This window comes from Cydia strobilella, chromosome 8 (genome assembly GCF_947568885.1).
Source record: "Cydia strobilella chromosome 8, ilCydStro3.1, whole genome shotgun sequence".
NCBI classification, from domain to species: domain Eukaryota; kingdom Metazoa; phylum Arthropoda; class Insecta; order Lepidoptera; family Tortricidae; genus Cydia; species Cydia strobilella.
The window spans coordinates 11,449,294-11,468,529 of record NC_086048.1 but is presented as its reverse complement, the minus strand read 5'-3'; the positions used below and the strand labels follow the sequence as shown (position 1 = coordinate 11,468,529).

The 19,236-nt window shown below is 38.9% G+C and overlaps 1 protein-coding gene across 4 annotated transcripts in view; it reads left to right on the top strand.

The window, feature by feature from the left end:
* Positions 1-19,236, top strand: part of LOC134743660 (V-type proton ATPase 116 kDa subunit a 1) — a 37,100-nt gene that overhangs the window by 16,689 nt on the left and 1,175 nt on the right. For 3 of the 4 annotated variants that reach the window (XM_063677247.1, XM_063677246.1, XM_063677248.1), the window contains exons 2-14: positions 945-1,084; positions 8,582-8,758; positions 10,830-10,990; positions 11,874-11,891; positions 12,510-12,690; positions 13,433-13,609; positions 14,441-14,653; positions 15,105-15,255; positions 15,711-16,084; positions 16,334-16,443; positions 17,100-17,227; positions 17,829-18,055; positions 18,558-18,792. In XM_063677247.1, the coding sequence (XP_063533317.1) occupies positions 968-1,084; positions 8,582-8,758; positions 10,830-10,990; positions 11,874-11,891; positions 12,510-12,690; positions 13,433-13,609; positions 14,441-14,653; positions 15,105-15,255; positions 15,711-16,084; positions 16,334-16,443; positions 17,100-17,227; positions 17,829-18,055; positions 18,558-18,792 (2,269 nt within the window). In that variant the 5' untranslated portion in view covers positions 945-967. The remainder of the gene's footprint in view (positions 1-944; positions 1,085-8,581; positions 8,759-10,829; positions 10,991-11,873; positions 11,892-12,509; positions 12,691-13,432; positions 13,610-14,440; positions 14,654-15,104; positions 15,256-15,710; positions 16,085-16,333; positions 16,444-17,099; positions 17,228-17,828; positions 18,056-18,557; positions 18,793-19,236) is intronic. The other variant, XM_063677249.1, reaches the window with a different exon arrangement.

Below are 19,236 nucleotides of genomic sequence, written 5' to 3'. Positions count from 1 at the left end.
CACGGAGCAAAGCCTCGGGCAGACAGACAGACGGACATGGCGAAACTATAAGGGTTCCTAGTTGACTAACCCTACCCTAACCCTAAACAATAGTTAAACCAAGCAAAAAATATCTAAAATAATTAGTATAAATATACCCATACCCATGTTTGTAGACTATGTAGGTACCACACTTGATATGCCTGTAAGATGACACATCTGTAAACTGTGCCGTACCTACCTAGATTTGTCTTGGTGATAACTTATCTACATAGATATTCAATAAGTAGATCGCGGTACTTATCATATTCTAGAGAGTAGAAAAGCCAACATTATGTACAGGCAGCTAAACAATTAGCTTAGCACCCTTGCGTAATCTACATATTTATATGCAGGGGTGCTAAGCTAATAATTTTGCTGACTGTACATAACATAACGGGTCATGTCATTTTGCCAGAAAGTCGTAGACAAAGTACTTACTTACTTCCTTTGGCGCTACAACCCTTTGTGGGTCTTGGCGACCTTCTAGACAAAGTATGGAGCCTTTAGAGTCCCCGGCAAGCTCGGTTCTCCATACAAACAAAGGTACAGACCTAGCTGTAAGTAATTAGTTTATGTAGCTTCAAATACCATAGTAAAAAAATACAGCGAATTTCAATTTTTCATACAAAACTTATTTTTGCTCTATTTCGTTTGTTTTATATACTAGAGCTATATTTTATAAACTAATTAGAATTACAGACCTAGATATACCTCATTTCATTGTATGTGCAAAGTCTCATTACAATCCAACACGCAGTTTTAAAATGAGAACGAAACTCCGTTTGTATGGGAAGGTGAAATTCGGCCGAGCTTGCCGGGGACTCTTTAGCTCCTTTTAACAGAATAACAGTTAAAACTAAAAATCGTGAATTAGGTAGCAAGCAGACAACAATAGGTGAAGTAACTTTTGTTTTTGTTTACAGAAGCAGGAACATAAGCGGCCAACATGGGAGCTATGTTCCGGAGCGAGGAGATGGCGCTCTGCCAGCTCTTCATACAGCCCGAGGCGGCGTACACTTCGGTCTCGGAGCTGGGAGAAGCCGGCACTGTGCAGTTTAGAGATGTGAGTATCCTTTATCTCTAAAATCAGCACCGGTAGTATGCGGCAATACGGTAGTTAAGTGAAAAAAAAACTATCATACTTATTGCTATTTTTTTGCACGCATTCATTAGAAAATTCGTGAAATTAGACTTTATACCATGTAAACAATGATTGTATCATCATAACGGCCATATATATATACTTATGACACTGCACGTGGCAACATAGGCAGCCACGTTAGGACAATGCGGATTGGGGACTTCACACACACCATTATGTTACAAATATTGAATTTTCTATTTGAAAACACTCAAAAGCGAATCTTATTAACAATAAAACCTAGATGGATTGATTTTCCGCCCTCTTTAGCCTCTAGTTTGAAAATTAAATCGAATCATTATTTTGCATCAATATCCTCCGGGCTACCGCAAAAACTCGGGCAAACCAATTATTTTTAAAATGTACCCTAGTTAAATTTAATTGTTGTTCTCATACGCCCCTACCTTTAGTGTAAATTTCATTGAAATCGCCAGAGCCGTTTTTGAGATATTACCAAAAATATTATGCAAATGTATCTGAAAAAATATGATAGATTATTTGCCGCTACTGTAAAAATACAATTAGATAAAGAATTATAATAGTCTTACGTACAGAATAATATACCCTTATGTACACTGGCGTCTCTCCGAAAGCAGCTTGATTTTGAATGGAACAACTTTTATATCGTTGCTGGCCAAAGACGCCATTGTAGACTCTGAGGCGGCCATTTTCGGGGTTACGTATTATCAAATATGTGTTAAGCTCGCTAGTAATGGTATTCAGCAAGAAAAGATTATTTTCATATCTTAGCAGCCTTAGTAGATCCGTTATTTAGCCCTATCGCAAAAAGGGTCTTCTAGTTTTGGAATCACTCATCGTTTAGCTTCCTGTTTATATGCAGACTCAATGACTGACAATCAAGGCTGGATCTACTCTCACATAATATAATATTCCACTGACAGCTAAATATTATACTTACTACAAATAATACACTGAGTTTAAGTTAATAGTCATAATGGTTCTAGAAAAACACTCACAGGAAAATCCTTGGTGCTTCATTGGAAACCATCCTTCGTCACGTAAAGCTTTGTTCCATTTTATAACAATACTTACTGAATATTGAGTTGCGTTAGCCATTCGTATCCTTATCTCCCTTAGGTAAACACCATTATAATGGCTTGGAAAAAATGTCATATATGTATGTAAAATATACGTCATTCATTTCACTGCAACAGATTTGTCATGATCGAGATTAGAAACGATTTCCATTTCATTCATCGGTATGTCGTATGTGATCCTGATCAGTGAAGCACGCATGCTAAATCAAAGGCTATCCAGTCTGTCTTGTTCGAGGCCGCCGAGACCTGAAATGTAATTCGCTTTGCTTGCCGAGCACAATCGGATATTCACGTGGTCTTAAATATAGTAAACATGTGGTTCCAACTAGTAAAAATATCTTTTGTTTTGTCATTGAATATAGGGACCCAATTCAACTCGAGCAATTGACGAATCGGACGTGCCATAGGTACCTATAACAAAAGTAGAGCTATATGTAGATTTAGCTATCACATTAAAATTTACCCACTGTCACTTTATTCATGTCGTCATTCGTACATACGTTTAGTAGAATTTTAGCCAATTTCAGTTAAATCAATGATAAGAGTTCTGTTAATATCAAATAGACACGCGAAAAGAAGAGAATTATGTTACACGAACCATTTGTAGCCACTTTTGACCCCTAAAATCTAATTAACATACACATATGAAATTTGGTTCATTTATATTACCCTTTTAGAACCCCGAATTAGAACCCCAGAATTTCATAAATATAGCTCAACCGGTTATTAAGATACATACGTGCTAGATGACCTAGCAAGATGAAATTTGGCATCCAGCTGGCAATTACATGTGGTTACGAAACTGAGATAAAGAAACGGTGATTTTACGATTGGTATTATTTTCCATAAAACAGTTTTTATGTACACACTATGCGCCTATCGAATTTGTAATAGCAAAAATAAATGTTAGTTTCGAAATTAACTATGATGAATACTAATAATTTCTGTACACAAAGTAATGATATTCCATCAAAAACATAAATATGAAATGAGAGCCAAGTTAATAATAAGCGTCGATGATGACTTCGCCGGAAAAAGAATTGAGATCTATATGGGTGCCAAGTTCTAGTTCGCTTGGGATGTAATTAAACTTCAGGATTTGCATTGGCTAGTTTTTATACCAACAAACAACATTTTAGAAAATTAACATAATTAAATATAATATAGGGTGTACGTAAAAACTAGCCAAGTCAAATCCTGAACTTTAATTATATCCCAAGCGAACTAGAACATGGCACCCATATAGATTTCAATTCTTTTTCCGGCGAAGTCAACAATGACGCATATTCTTAATATTGAACTTGGCTCTCATTAAATTTGACATTTATGTTTTTGATGGGTCCTAAAAAATCCTAAGTCCTTTAAAAGTGTTTACTTAAAGGTATACCGGTTTCTCTAATTCAACAACTCGGTAGCAAAATTGCCACAAAATTTGCGATATCAGCGTTATTACTTATTACAATGTGATTTTCTGACACGTTTTAAATTAATAAGCGGTAGCGTGCACAACTAAGCGCGACCATAATACGCCTGCTGGTTCATATGAGGCGAACGTTCGCCAGTTCGCCTCAAATCGCCAGTGATAATAGCAAGCCTGAGGTCTCATTCATATGTTGCAAGGGCTCCTGGAGTTTAACCTTAGTTTAGTACAATGCTCACGTATTTATTCGTTCGAATAAGTACCAAACATATTTGCAGAATTGTTTGTATAATTGAACGCTCGGTTACCTATAAAATACCATGTGCATACTTTTGTAACAATATGTAGTTTCAAGGATTGCACAATGGTCTGTTGAAATTATATATTTGTGCTATCAGCTTTTATTAATTTTTGCATTGTTAGAGAGTAGGTAGGATTTACCTACTCGATTTTAACCTACTTACTGTGGAATAAATTTTAGACATAAATAGGTGAGTGAATGCACCTAGGTAATTAAAAGTAGTCTTCATTACGATATCCTACTAGGTTGCTTTTTGACAGCTACCAGTTTTTCCTCGGATCACAAAATAGCCAAAATTTGTGACGTTTTCAACCAATAGGTACCACAATATTGTCTTCGGTTACCGCGATAGTTACTCATGAAATAAAACTATGAAAACGGATTATATCGCGTATATTGAATTTATAATACATCCCGACGTTTCGAACTCTTTACAGCGTTCGTGGTCAACGGGTGACTGAGGAAAAATTACAAAGTGCAAAAATACCCACATACTAAAATAATGAACAATACTACAAACTATTAAAGTTTGGATATTTCTTAATCTCAATGGCCTCACGCAGCATTCTGGGTATGTAACGCTTCTCCTTGGCAAGAACATGCTCACAGACAGCAGCAGCAGACAGATGTCATGGATAAAGCCAATCACTCAATCAAGTTTAATAAGCCTCTAGTTCTTGCCAAGGAGAAGCGTTACATACCCATAGGGAAGATGGCTTTTCTCTACCACCAGCTTGGGATCCTGTAGTCCATCTGATAAAGGAGCAACCGAGACATAGACTGTGAGACCTTAGTGTTGGATGATGCTGGACATTCTGATGTTTTGAAAAGATGTGTCCCGCCGAGTTTGTTGCCGGTCCCATATTGGGATACCCTCCTACAATTTAGGAGGGAATTAAATCTTCTCGGGTCCGCGGTGTAGGGTTGGAGCCGGCATAGTTTTTATCGCGTATATATATATATATATATATATATCTTTACTTGAAAAATAATTATAGTGTATAACTAGCCTTATGAACCGATTTTGCATGTACAACCAGCCTTAAAGTTTGTAGTCTATGATTGTTCATTATTTTAGTATGTGGGTATTTTTGCACTTTGTAATTTTTCCTCAGTCACCCGTTGACCACGAACGCTGTAAAGAGTTCGAAACGTCGGGATGTATTATAAATTCAATATACGCGATATAATCCGTTTTCATAGTTTTATTTTATCAATAGGTACCACATTGTCGCTTGTCGATAAGATTGATTTCGAATTGAAGCTATATGGAAATAGCGCCTTTAGGTTGAAAATGGCACATATGTTTCAACACCGCATATTCCTGTAACAAAAGGATTACAGTTCAAAGAATTTATATTTTAAATGACAGACCACGATATTATATATTTTTTTTTATATTATTAGAGCTTAGGGCGCTTCGAACAGCAGTAATATTTAACTAATCTAGGTCACTATGACACGAGCTGTTATCGAGAAGACGAATTCGCCTCCAGACCTTGATTTCTATCTTCGCCCGAAACACGATTATGTCATGCGATCGTTTCTCTTTTATTATTTTCCCGAGTCGTATTCAACCGTTCTCTGGACCCACGGCAGAACCAAAAAGGCGTATGTTAGCGTAAAAGTTCCGTCGTTTGTATTATTTCGCTTGTACGATGGGTACCTAAGGTTAGTCGTGCCGTAGACCGGTTCCCTGCTCTTGACTCACCCGATTTGATCAGACGGGTGGGTTTCGTAATACTTTACACATAATAATACACGTATTCTTAGATTTCCTTGTACCAATTGCGACACCGTAGATATCCGAAACTTGTCTTAGCTCACATATTTACGCTAATGTAATACATGTCTACACTGTCTACATGCGTATGTACTGTATGCAATGACTTATCTTACTTAATCTTACGTACTTAATCTTAAAAAACGTAATCTTGGTTAAAGCTTGTAAGTCATAAACTTGCTAGGTTGACTTCCTTAATATTTCAAAATTGTAACTTCCGCGACTTAAGGAAGTCAACTTAACAAACAGTTGCTACACAGAGACTATTGCTAGGTACGACTACACTCAGCTTCAAATATTTCGTAGCAACCAAAGTAGTCAAATAGTTCGGTACACCCATATATTTAGTATGGTGTAGGTGCCGAACTATTTGGCCACTTTGACTGCTACAGAATATTTGACGCTGAGTGTACTTACATAGCTATAATATAACACATAAACCTTGGTACCGTATTTAATAAAGCAAATGCGAGATGGACGAAAGCTTTAGGTAGTAGGGGAGAGTGGGGTACAGTGGATCAAGGGTAACAATTTTTTTTATTTTATACATATAAAGAACATACTGGTCCAATTATTGTTAGTTTTAACTTGATCTACATGTTAGTTTACTAAACCTAATAATAAATACCTACATATATAAAAGTGACTTTGTCCCGTGGCTCATTTTCCATATAAGATGACAATCTACGTTATTGGCTATCACGCTTAAAATGCTTTTTTAATACAGTTGCTCAAAAAGTGCTACTTTTCGTGGCTGTTTAGCGTGCGGAAAGTTGGTTTTCGCGAACTAGTGCTTTTTACTTTTCCAATTTTTTTAATTTTTTCCTTGTTCCAATTCATGACTACTTATTAATGAGTGTTTATATTAGTTTCATTTAAACGTCGTAATCAACACAAAAACCTACTGTTAATATAAGAATACGAAAAATATGCATATTTCATATTTTATTACTTACCTCTTCATCATTATAAGTATTATAACACGTTTATTTTTTAATGTTGAACAACCGTTCTTAATAAGTTGTCTTAATTGGAACGGAACGCCTGTCAAAGAAGAGGCGTATTTTCTTACTGCAAGAATGTTTTAAGTTTCCAAGGGCAACATTCGATATTGTTTTTATAAATATACGATACACAAATAATCATAAATAACGATATTTAGGTAATAATAGTACAATGTTTTAGTATTTATAGAACATGCATTTTAAAAAAACTTTCATTGAAGTGGGTTCAATAATAATAACAAAATCTATTCTAGTTGAATAAAAGCTAGAAAACACTTCTTCATAATGTCAATGTCAATGATGTCACAGAATTAATAATGTAAAAGTTTCGAATTCCGTTCCTTACTTGTTGCTTTTCTTATTTTTTCGCAACTGTATTAAAAAACGTCCTTCGATACACGTGCGAAAATGTCATTCTTCACTCGTACGCGTGAAGTAATGACATACTTTCCGCACTAGCATCGAAATGTACTATTGCTATTTCCGCGTTGTCAAGCGGCGAGGCAGTTTTCTTGCGCCAGACGCCAGACGGCATGGCATCCGACTGCCGTCAGTGCGCGCCTCCGCAAACATGGATGACGCGCTGCAGAAATGCGGGAGTCTCAAAAGCATCCTAAACGCATTGTTGTATTGATAACATATCATGTCGATTGTTAAAAGTCGTTGATTCTTACATGTAAAATTGCTTTATGATTATTTTTAATTCATATTTGTAGCTCACATACATATGACGTGCAGTGCCTTCATTTTTAGGGTTCCGTACCCAAAGGGTAAAAACGGGACCCCGGGGACCATATTAAATACTAAGACTCCGCTGTTTGTCTGTTTGTCCATCTGTCTGTCTGTCCGTCTGTCACAAGGCTGTATCTCATGAACCGTGATAGCTAGACAGTTGAAATTTTCACAGATGATGTATTTCTGTTGCCGCTATATCAAGAAATACTAAAAACAGAATAAAATGAACATTTAAGTGGGGCTCCCATACAATAAACGTGTTTTTTTTGCCGTTTTTTGCGTAATGGTACGGAACCCTTAGTGCGCGAGTCCGACTCGCACTTGGCCGGTTTTTATTTTTTGTGAAGCAAATCTCGCAGCTTTTAAAGGAACGTCCACTGATGACTAGTAACAAAGTCCGAAGTCTATGCAGTCATCGTAATTCATGGAGATGAGTGATGACGGACAACCAACCTAATAAAAAATCGTATCTCCCTGGGACTTTGCTTGACAAATCGTCTTTTATTACTGACAAGGTAGAGTGGACATTTACTTGATGGCACGCAAGGCCCACTTACCTACTCGTATGGTAATGTGTGGCTTTAGAACGCGGCCGGCGGATATGGGTAGAGAATAAGAGTTAAACACATAATGTGTTGTGCGTGTCCAATCTAGCTAGAAGACTGTTTGACCCATTAAGTGGGTATGGCAGGCATGGCTGGTCTACATGTAATAAAAGTTATGAGACGTTTATTTTTAGAATGTGACTCGGTGTAAATTTTCTTAAGTGTGTTTACGAATAAAATAATATTGAATATTCTATTCTATTATAACTTGGCCCGTAGATAACATGTAAAAGTGTAGAGGTGTGTTACTTTAGAGTTTAGCCTAGTCAGGGACAGTGGAAGGGTGTTTTAGGGAGTGCCCTGGGTGGGAAGGGAGGTGAAGGAGTAAGGGACGAGCTAATTCGAGTTTTAGTTATGCGATCTGATTCCGACAGATCAGTATCGTATCGGAATCAGATCGCATAACTATATATAACATGCAGATATGGAATTTGGCCTCTTGACATTGAAGTCGTGTTTTAAACAGTTCTTTGAGTGAATCAACTACTTAAAAGTTTTTTTTTTTTTTTTCAGCTAAACCCCGACGTGAATGCGTTCCAACGCAAATTCGTTAATGAGGTCCGCCGCTGCGACGAGATGGAGCGCAAACTGCGCTACATCGAAACTGAAGTCCACAAAGATGGAGTACACGTCCCTGACGTCAAGGAGGCCCCGCGCGCGCCCAATCCTAGGGAAATCATCGACTTGGAGGTGAGTTGAACCGTCACTTAAGCCGGTAAGGCGCAATATGAAATGTAAGCAATGGTAATGTTATTTTACATGGAGAACAAGGTCCATAAAGTCATGTACGAGTATATGCATGTAATAGAACATTTGCAAGCGTTTGCGAATAAAATTGAACTGTAGGTAATTTAATTGTAGTGGGCCTGGCCTATATTATCGGGTCAGCGCATGATGGAAGTCTTAGTGAAATCGAGGGGTCGGTATAGTCCATGGGCCAGCTAGCCAAATTTAAGAAAATGGTATAATTTGGGGGTACCAAATTTCCTTTTCACAGCAGTTAGATAGGTTTATTATGGTGTTAAAAAACCATGATTGCCGCAAAATGGCCGCCAATCCAAGATGGCGGATATTGAGTTTGAAAAAATCAACCATAACTCGAAAAGTATTCGTCCGGTTTCATTACTATATTTTTTAAACAAAAGCTCTGTGTGCTTGAAATTTTGTTCACATATTTTATCGATAAATTCAACCGTTAATTAGTAATCAAAGAAATTAAAAAAAATTTTTTTTTGTAAAATTGTATGGGAATTTCAATACCTAGTTCATTGCTGAGTGACGTAGATCAATCCGTTATTTGTGATTTATGCAACTGGTCCTAAGTTATGATCTTGGTACTGCTGAACTCAAACGTTTTTTGTTGTTTGATTTAAGAGATATAGGTAAGCAACACTCTTGTTGCAATTTTTTAGCTCCTTTGTCATGTGTCATTGTCGATTGTCCTATATCCCTTTTCAGTACCTATGACAGATGGGCAATCATTGTATAATAGCCTATTTAATTAATACCTTGCTCCTTGCTTTAATTTATTAAGGGTCGGATGGTTTTTATGTTATTTGTTAGTGACAAAATGTTCTTGTTAAATTCAAGTTTTTGACCTCGAAAGCCCAGCGGATCATAGACAAATACTTGAAAAACCATGAAATTTTCGGATCTTTTGTTGATTGTAAAAAAAAATCCTATAGGACAGACTAATTTTGCATTCAAATGAGTCCGATTTTGTCTACATATACCTACTAAGGTCTAGTAATAGGTCTTGAGATACAGCTGCCCAAAGTTACTGGATTTTTTGACCCGATGGACTTTCGAGGTCAGGAACTTTAATTTAACAACAGCATTTTGTCATTATTAACATGTAAAAAAAACAGCTGTCCGTTATTGCAAGCCCCACCCCTTATTTGGAACGCTTTCAATGAGTTAGGTAACTATAAAAGGTATTGTATTCAGTTTGCTTTACAAACTGCAACGCTTTTGTATTAGGTTCGCTTGTGGTTATTACAATGCACTCAGTTGATTTATATTGTAATTTTTATACTCAGCTGTTGTTTTTTTTATTCAGTCACGTGTATAATATTTATACGAATATAGGTATAAACATATTTAGTTTTACGCTCGGTACCTACGCCGTTATGGTAAAAAAATACGCAAGCGATAAGGCCACCAGTGATAAAACTAATGGTAATATTCTAACACAATAGCTATTTTGTATGTATGTATGTATGTATGTATAAACTCTTTATTGTACAAAGACATAGAACACAAATATGGCACAGAAATAGGCAGTACAAAGGCGAACTTATCCCTTTAAGGGATTTCTTCCAGTTAACCTTTGCTATTTTGTTGTTGGTAAAATAAATTCTTGTAAAAAACTGGAGCGCGAGCGGGACGAATTGCCATCATGTCGTAGGCAATAATAAAGCAGAAGTTGTTATCAGCAAAGGAACAAAATTAGTTTAAAGATGTATTTTAAACAGACCATATTACTCGTACCTATATGCTCAAATATAATAGATTATACAAACCAACTTATATCAAAAGATGTGTCACCAGGTATGAGACTGTATGTACCTATTAATTTTTATTTCCGCAGTTAGTTGGGTTAGGTGGTGAATCAATTTAGAGCTACTCGTAATCTCGATAAGGGTAAAAATATTTTTGTGATAAGCATTAATATATTTTTCTAAATAGCCATAGGGACTAGATCCTAGGACTAGGTTCTAGTATTGACCCTTGACACTAAAATCAATTTATTTTATTTCAGGCGCATTTGGAAAAGACAGAAAATGAAATCCTAGAGCTGTCTCACAACGCAGTCAATCTGAAGCAAAATTACTTAGAATTAACCGAGCTGCGTCATGTTTTGGAGAAGACGGAGGCGTTCTTCCTCGCGCAAGAGGAAATCGGAATGGACTCCTTGACCAAGTAAGATGAATTTCATGATCAACAGAGGTCGGCAAACTTTTGAAGTAAAAAGTACTTACCTACTTAGAAAACATCCGATTTAGAAATGTCAAAGGTTCGTGGTTTGCCCACCCTTGATCTAGGCACTCTGCAGCGTCAGTGGTATTTCAATTAATCTCGGGCGCGCTCGGTACACTACTGCTACCAGTTACCCAGGGAAAGCCAGATCAAATTAGTATGAAATACAAGGATACAGAAATAGAATTTTTAGATATAATGATAGATTCTAACTCTAATTGGCTTCACCACTCACAACACGTACTGTCAAAATGGAGTAGATTTGCCTATGCTTTAAAACTATTTAGAGAAGTATCGACAGAAAATACAGCTCAGACTGACGTAAGACCAAAAATTGATCCGACTGGATCAGTGATCGAACCGAACAGAAAATTAAGAAATTGATTTTATTAACACTTTATCTACCGGGTATATCCTGTAACACGACCAAATAATTAAAACATAGATTGTACTCCTCAAACGGTGACACTTTTCTTCAATAACTTTTCAATATTATGAAGTCTCACTTCCTATTTTTCACATAAATTAAATATTATCTTCAATGTAGGTACGCCATTATCATTGTGATTGACGTTGCTTGTCACGCCTTAAACATTACCAAATTCGCAATACATTGCGTTTTAGAATAAACTTTAAAGTGTATTAAAAATCAAAACAAGTTATTTTTGAAAGTCGCTGAACAAATGTTGGTCAGTATGAGGAGTACAGCCTACAGTCTTTGCTCGTATTATAGGCCACACCCGGTATACCCCGGTACTTTATAAGTAGAATCCAAGATGAAGGGTCGATTTTATCGTTACCTGATTATTTATAATTAATTTTGCAGATCACTTTATGAAATCAGGTAAGTGATTAAAATTTCTATTAAGAATAAAAACCGGCTCACAACCTATATCGCGAAATGCAGTATAAATGCAGTATAGCGACCTAGATAGAAAATGTAAACTTGACATTAACAGTTCCAGCAAATAGTTACTGCCTTACAGATCACGCACACTTTGGTGGATCTGCCATCGTGTGGGCTAAATCGGAAACTTAAAGTTAACACCAGATCAGTATCACGTCACGTCAATAAATAGGGGTCTACACTGACCACTACCGTTCATGTATACTTGCTAAACCTGATTGTCCCGATAAAGTTGCTCGTAGTTCCTGACGATGCAATAATGAATCATTTTAAAGATTTATGTGATATTTATTTACAATCGACACCATAGCCTTTACAAAAATTGGCGCAAGTACTAGTTTTTTGAAAAACTACTACCATTTTGACCTTTCAACTCAAAGGGGAAACCAGGCCTTATTGAAAAATATCATATGATAATTTTGAACATAAATTACCAATTTTACTACCATCGGTACGAGCCGAACCGGGTTTTAAACACGCAAGGATAGTTTATCATGACATGCGTAAACCCATTTTCCATGTGTATCCCATAATATTTTATGTAAATTTAACCAGGTCCCTAATGTCGGACGAGTCGGCCCAGCAGGTGGCCAACCGCGGGCGTCTCGGCTTCGTGGCCGGCGTGGTGCAGCGCGAACGCGTGCCCGCCTTCGAGCGCATGCTGTGGCGCATCTCGCGCGGCAATGTGTTCCTGCGTCGCGCTGAGCTGGACAAACCTTTGGAGGACCCGAATACTGTAACTATCCTTCAAGTAACATAATACCTAAAGCGTTTTCGGTCGGTTTGGTGTGACGCGCTACGGCGCATTTCGCGACGCTATGTGTTCTTCCGGCGCGCTGAACTCGACAAAACTTTGGAGGACCCAAATGCTATACCTCTATCCTTCAAATATTTTAAATTCTAAAGCGTTAGCCCGCCTTTAAGCTTGAGCGCATGTTGTGGCGTATATCGCGCAGCAATGTGTTCCTAAGGCAAGGTAAGCTGGACAAACCTTTGAAGACCCTTATCCTTCAAAGTATCTTAATACATATAGCGGCACACTTTTCCAAAGATGCAATATAACTAGCTGAGATAAGCATTTCCTATGACATGACAGTTGTTGCTTTCCGAGAACGTAGGTCTGGGACTAGGTTTTCTTGATTGCTGGCCCCACGTTGGGCGCGCCAGTGTGACGCTGTTTGGTGGAGGGGCTGGGAAAGGTTAAAGGTTACGTGGGATTCCAGATATTGAATTTACAATTTCGTATATTTACTTAAACGCCAACATGAAGAACAGCTAGTAAAAGAAGAGTTTATTGCAACATTGTAATACACCTATCGTTAGATCGTTACAATATGAGCTGTTCAGGTTTATGCTACGGGTAACTAAATGAGACAAATTTAATGAAAACTAGCGCTTCAAAGGACAGGTGATTTTGACTCGGGTAGGTAGTACTATGATCGAACTGTAGCATACTTAATTTCCAAATCTGTGAACAGGGCAACGAGATCTACAAGACGGTGTTCGTGGCGTTCTTCCAAGGCGAGCAGCTCAAGTCCCGCATCAAGAAGGTGTGCACCGGCTTCCACGCGTCGCTGTACCCGTGCCCGCCCTCCAACGGCGAGCGGCAGGACATGGTCAAGGGCGTCAGGACCCGTCTGGAGGACCTCAACATGGTAACACATTGAAGAAACGAAAATTTTAATTTCTACTATGCTCGTAAATAAATAAAAAATAAAAATCATTTATTTCAGACTAAAAGGTCCATAGTCCATACATGGTTAGCAAATATTACAATCTTATTACTAGTGTTAGTATCGCATAAAAACTAAAACTAAAAACTAGACGGCGAGTGAATGCAGCCCCTGCTAACGGTTGAGCATAAGGGCCATTTTCGCGCTCCATGAACACGCCCAGAATGCTGTTGGGGCTGCCGCGCAGGCGACGCATCAGTGAAGCGCACTTCTTGCGCATTAAAGCGTAAAGCCCACTGTACAAAATATTCCTATTTTTAATTTGAACCTTATTATGTAGTATATTGGGATGAATTTCGTTTGTTTGAGAAGGCAATGAACAGAAATGCTACTTTATTTGGTTTATGAAAGGTTCTAATTAGATTGAAGCAGAGTATAACTACATTGAAATGCACATTGGGCCGAACCCAAGGCTTATAGTATGCTATTTTTCATTAAAATGCTTCAATTTTTTTACATACTGTTTTTTACATACTTACTAAGCGAATGATGACATACTGCTTTGAAGGTACCTCTTACTTATCTTCGAGCTCAGTTTATTATATTTGTATTTGTTTAATATACGAGTAGCGTGTAAGCTATTCGCTCTGTAGCGCTGTTCTGTCAAGTATGTAACACATATACATAACTAGGTATATATCGCCCAAGAAAGTCCACACTTTCCTCTCGCCGTCTGTTGTCCTCAATTGTCAGTATTTTTTCCCCACCACGCACTTTACACATTAATTTATAAATAATCTTTATTTTCTACAGGTCCTCAACCAGACCCGCGACCACAGACAGCGCGTGTTAGCCAGCGTGGCTAAGGAGCTGGCCAGTTGGACCATCATGGTTCGCAAGATGAAGGCCATCTACCACACACTCAACCTGTTCAACATGGACGTCACCAAGAAATGCCTCATCGGGGAGTGCTGGGTGCCCACCGCGGACTTACCCAATGTGCAGAAGGCGTTGGCTGACGGATCGGTAATGCACTCTATTTGTATATAAATAAAGTTTTATTTGCCAGAACAATATTACCCAAGCATTTTTTATGCGCACTTGTGCGTCATTTTGCGCATTAAGATTACTCGCACCAGTGCCGGCCCGAGTCCTTGATCAGGGTAGAGCGAAATCGGGTTTTGGCGCCCTTCGTTGAAGCTTTTTACCCAAAAGCAAAACGAACCGCATTTTGGGCCTGCGTCACACTCTTTTAAAACATATTTTTTTTCTCATTTGCCATTTTGGCGCCCCCCTTGCCATCCGGCGCCTAGAGCGGCCGCTCCACTCGCTCTACCCTAGATCCGGCCTTGACTCGCACCCGCATGTTATAAGTATTCCATATTCTTATTTGAATCATTTATGAGACTTACCTAAGCTAATAGACTATAATGTAATGTAAACTTTACCACTATAATATAAAGTCTTAAATCCCCAGAACGCCTGCGGCAGCTCGATCCCCTCGTTCCTGAACTGCATCGAGGCGGACGAGGAGCCGCCGACGTTCAACCGCACCAACCGCTTCACGCGCGGCTTCCAGACCCTCATCGACGCTTACGGTGTCGCCTCCTACAGAGAATGCAACCCTGGTACGTCAACCTCATTGTCTGTGCTTTTTGCTACGGCTCGCTAAGGGAGCCTGGAGTCCACTCGGCAACCTTATCCAAATAATCGAAGCAGGATAACTTCTATGAAAGAAAAATGTTGTAACTGAAGACGTTACATATGCTATAAACAGTGATGTAAAAAATATGGAAACTGTCATCGATGGAATAACTGCCTGTTTTTTCACGTAAAAATAGGTGTCGTACGTGTTTATTTCAATATGTAGGTAACTAGGTACCTACCTAAAACGGCCGGTTAGGAGCCTTCAAAAGACTGGCAAGAAATTTCCTACGCCATGCGTTTTTCACTAGGTGAAAATAATATTCAATATAAAATATACGTCCCCCACGATTCTCAGTTGCAGTAAATTAATGACATAACGTAATTGTTTATACAGTTAACAACTTCATATATGATGGGTTTTTTTTTTAATCCCCAGCGCTATACACAATCATCACTTTCCCCTTCCTATTTGCCGTGATGTTCGGCGATCTCGGGCATGGCGCCATCATGGCCATGTTCGGCGCCTGGATGGTCATCAAGGAAGTGCCTCTCTCCGCCAAAAAATCAAAGAACGAAATCTGGAACATCTTCTTCGCCGGTCGCTACATCATTCTCTTCATGGGCTGCTTCTCTATGTATACTGGACTGGTGTATAACGATATATTCTCGAAATCGATGAACATTTTCGGCTCGGCGTGGAAGATTCCGTACGACGATCCGTATATGCAAGCGAATCAGGCGCTTCAGCTAGACCCTAAGGACTCTTATATCGACCAGCCTTATTTCATCGGAATCGATCCTATCTGGCAGGTAAATAAACAAAATATTAATTGAAAAGTTTAAATCATGTTTATATTTTGACATTTTAAGACATGCTTTGATAAAACCAGGCTCACAGTTAATGTGCTTTACATCATTGTCGAGTAGTCACTTTACTATTACATTACTTGCAAACAAATAACTAAAGAAAGAAAAGACGTTCTGCCGTTACTCATGCAAGACAATTATAGATGTTTGTCTTATTCAACAACATTTACCAGTACATTATTTTTCTTTTAGACTGCTGACAACAAAATTATCTTCCTGAACTCGTACAAAATGAAACTGTCCATCATCTTCGGCGTTATCCACATGATCTTTGGTGTCTGCATGAGCGTCGTTAATTACAAGTAAGTAATTAGAAGTTAGGTATAACGGGATAGTACCAAAAAAATTAGCTATTATCCTACACCTTTTGTATAAAGGTTGTTTTGAAAGAAGTGTAGTTTTTCCTCGACCGAAATTTCTTTTCTACATTTTCATTAATAATTCTTCTAACGCCTGTTAATGGCTACTCCGTTTGGTTAAATCCTCCAAGCATTCTAAAATTTCCCCTCTGTTGAAACTCTATGACCAATGGTCATACACATTGTATGGACTGACGTTTATCTGACATGGCTATTTTTACGTTACGTGTATACGAAACGTGTATAGGTCTAAAATGCTCTTTAGGCTTTTGGACGCCAATGACGGATATCTCGGCAGCGTAGGTCCAACGCCAAAGACCGATTAATCCGTCACAGACCACAGAGCAACATAGACCTACGTGCATTCGCATAAAGTTCAATTTCGGTTCTGACACTTCGGTGGCGTGGCGTCCGAGTGACAGCTTTTGTGTTTGACACGGCGCCGACAAGGTTAAAAAATGATAATAAATTTTGCACAAAAACTACAAATGCGAAAATTATTACTAGAAATGAGCTTTATTATGCTTGAGAGCGAGAGAAGAACACAAACCTACTGGGCTTTAATGTGAATCGTATCAACATTGCCCTGTTTGTTGCAGCTTCTTCAAGCGCCGCTACAGCATCGTTCTAGAGTTCCTGCCCCAGATCATTTTCCTGTGCCTTCTGTTCGCGTACATGGTGTTCATGATGTTCTACAAGTGGCTCGCTTACAGCACATTCAACGAAGGTAAAACAAGTTATTGTCGATATTCAACTGACCGTTTGAATGTAAACCTTATTACGACGAGATAAGGTCTACGTAAGGTCAGTCAAGTGTGATGCTTTTAATAGTAGTCAGTTGGCAGTTGTGTGTAGTTAATTAGGTATGCACTAGTTCAAAAAAATTTTAGTACCTAGACCTCAATTTTTCTTCCTTAAGAGTTTTAACACTCATACATCTGCAGTGCAGAATCGAAGCGTAAGATATTTCGAACTTATAGAAAAGAAGTTAATAGAAAGGCTCGACTCATCTTGAAAATATCCGAGCAATCCAAGCAAAACTGATTCATTCACAGGAATGCTTATGAATATTTGACGTCTGGCCTAGTGGGTAGTGACCCTGCCTATGAAGCCAATGGTCCCGGGTTTAAATCCTGTTCGTGTGATGAGCACGGATATTTGTACCTGAGTCATGGGTGTTTTCTATGTATTTAAGTATTTATATATTACATACCGGTATATATATATCGTTGTCCAAGTACCCACAACACAAGCCTTATTGAGCTTACTTTGGGACTTAGTCAATTTGTGTAATAATGTCCTAAATATTTATTAATTATTTGTTTCAGATCCCGCGTACCGCCAAGGCTGCGCGCCTTCAGTGCTGATTCTGTTCATCAACATGATGCTGTTCTCGAGCGCCGAGCCGCAGGATGAGTGCAAGGAGTTCATGTTCGAAGGCCAGGGCATCATCCAGCGCGCGTTCGTGCTGGTGGCCCTGTGCTGCATCCCGGTCATGCTCCTCGGCAAGCCTCTGTACCTGCTGGCGGCCGGCAAGAAGAAGCACAACGCCAAGGTATGTAACCCGCCATGCAAGGGGAACTATGTTTGACAATTTGATCACAAAAAAGGCGTCAATCTCAACTAGGGTCCACACGTACACAATTTCTTAGTGGAATCGGCGAGCTAATGTCCTTAAATTTAATTTTTACGTCCACACTACCTGACAATTTAATCAGATTGGGCGAATAATTTTCCCGTTTGGACTGGCCTTAAAGGTCCCCTGGCTCTTAAACATACTTCCATAAAGTGAGTAGCTCCAAAAATCGATATCACTACGTTTAGCCACAAAACTACAAGTACACTTTTAATCTTTTATTTGGTACCTAATAGTCTTGTAAAAACTGGAGACACTTATTTTCTTGGTCTCATTTGAATGAGTTTTTAGACGATCTCGAGTACTATTGATACTACTCGTGATTCTGAGTCTAAATAACCCAAAAGATGATGGTTTTTCGAAAAAACAGTAAATGGTACCATTTTTTCTGAAAATCCCCATCAACTTATCCTTATTCCAGCCTGAAAACTCAAACGGCAGTGTGAACGCCGGCATCGAAATGCAAGAACAGACCGAGGTCGGCGAGGGCGAGCCCGCGCCGGCGGCCAAGCCCGCGCCCGGCCACGACCACGAGGACGAGCCCTTCAGCGAGATCATGATCCACCAGGGCATACACACTATCGAATACGTGCTCAGTACCATCTCCCACACCGCCTCGTATCTGCGACTGTGGGCGCTCTCGCTCGCTCACGCCGGTGAGCTCTCTCTTCTAAATTTTACCTTGCAGATCGTGACTCCTTTGGATTATATGGTTGGCCTATCTCCATCAGTTATTCTCAATGCGCGGCTATTGACTTTCGCGTTAGACCTTTGCAATCTTCCCAGAGAAGTTTCCACGCATACTTTTCGAAAGATAAATCTAATTTAACAGATCGTAGGTATTTACCAAGTAGAGACCAGTGGCTGGGCGTGGGTGTTGGATTCCCACCGGTTTGCCTCCTTTAGAGGGTTAAGCAACTTATCCTTCTGTCGAAGGAAAAGCAGGACAAATTTAGGTCTGTCCAACAGACATGTTTAATTCAGCGCCACTGGAAGAGGCAAAATGAATTTAGGTAGTACCGATCCTTTTGGATAACATGACCAGAGCGCAAGTTTTCTCGTAACATTTCTACATCTTTAAGCGCCACTTGCACCATTCC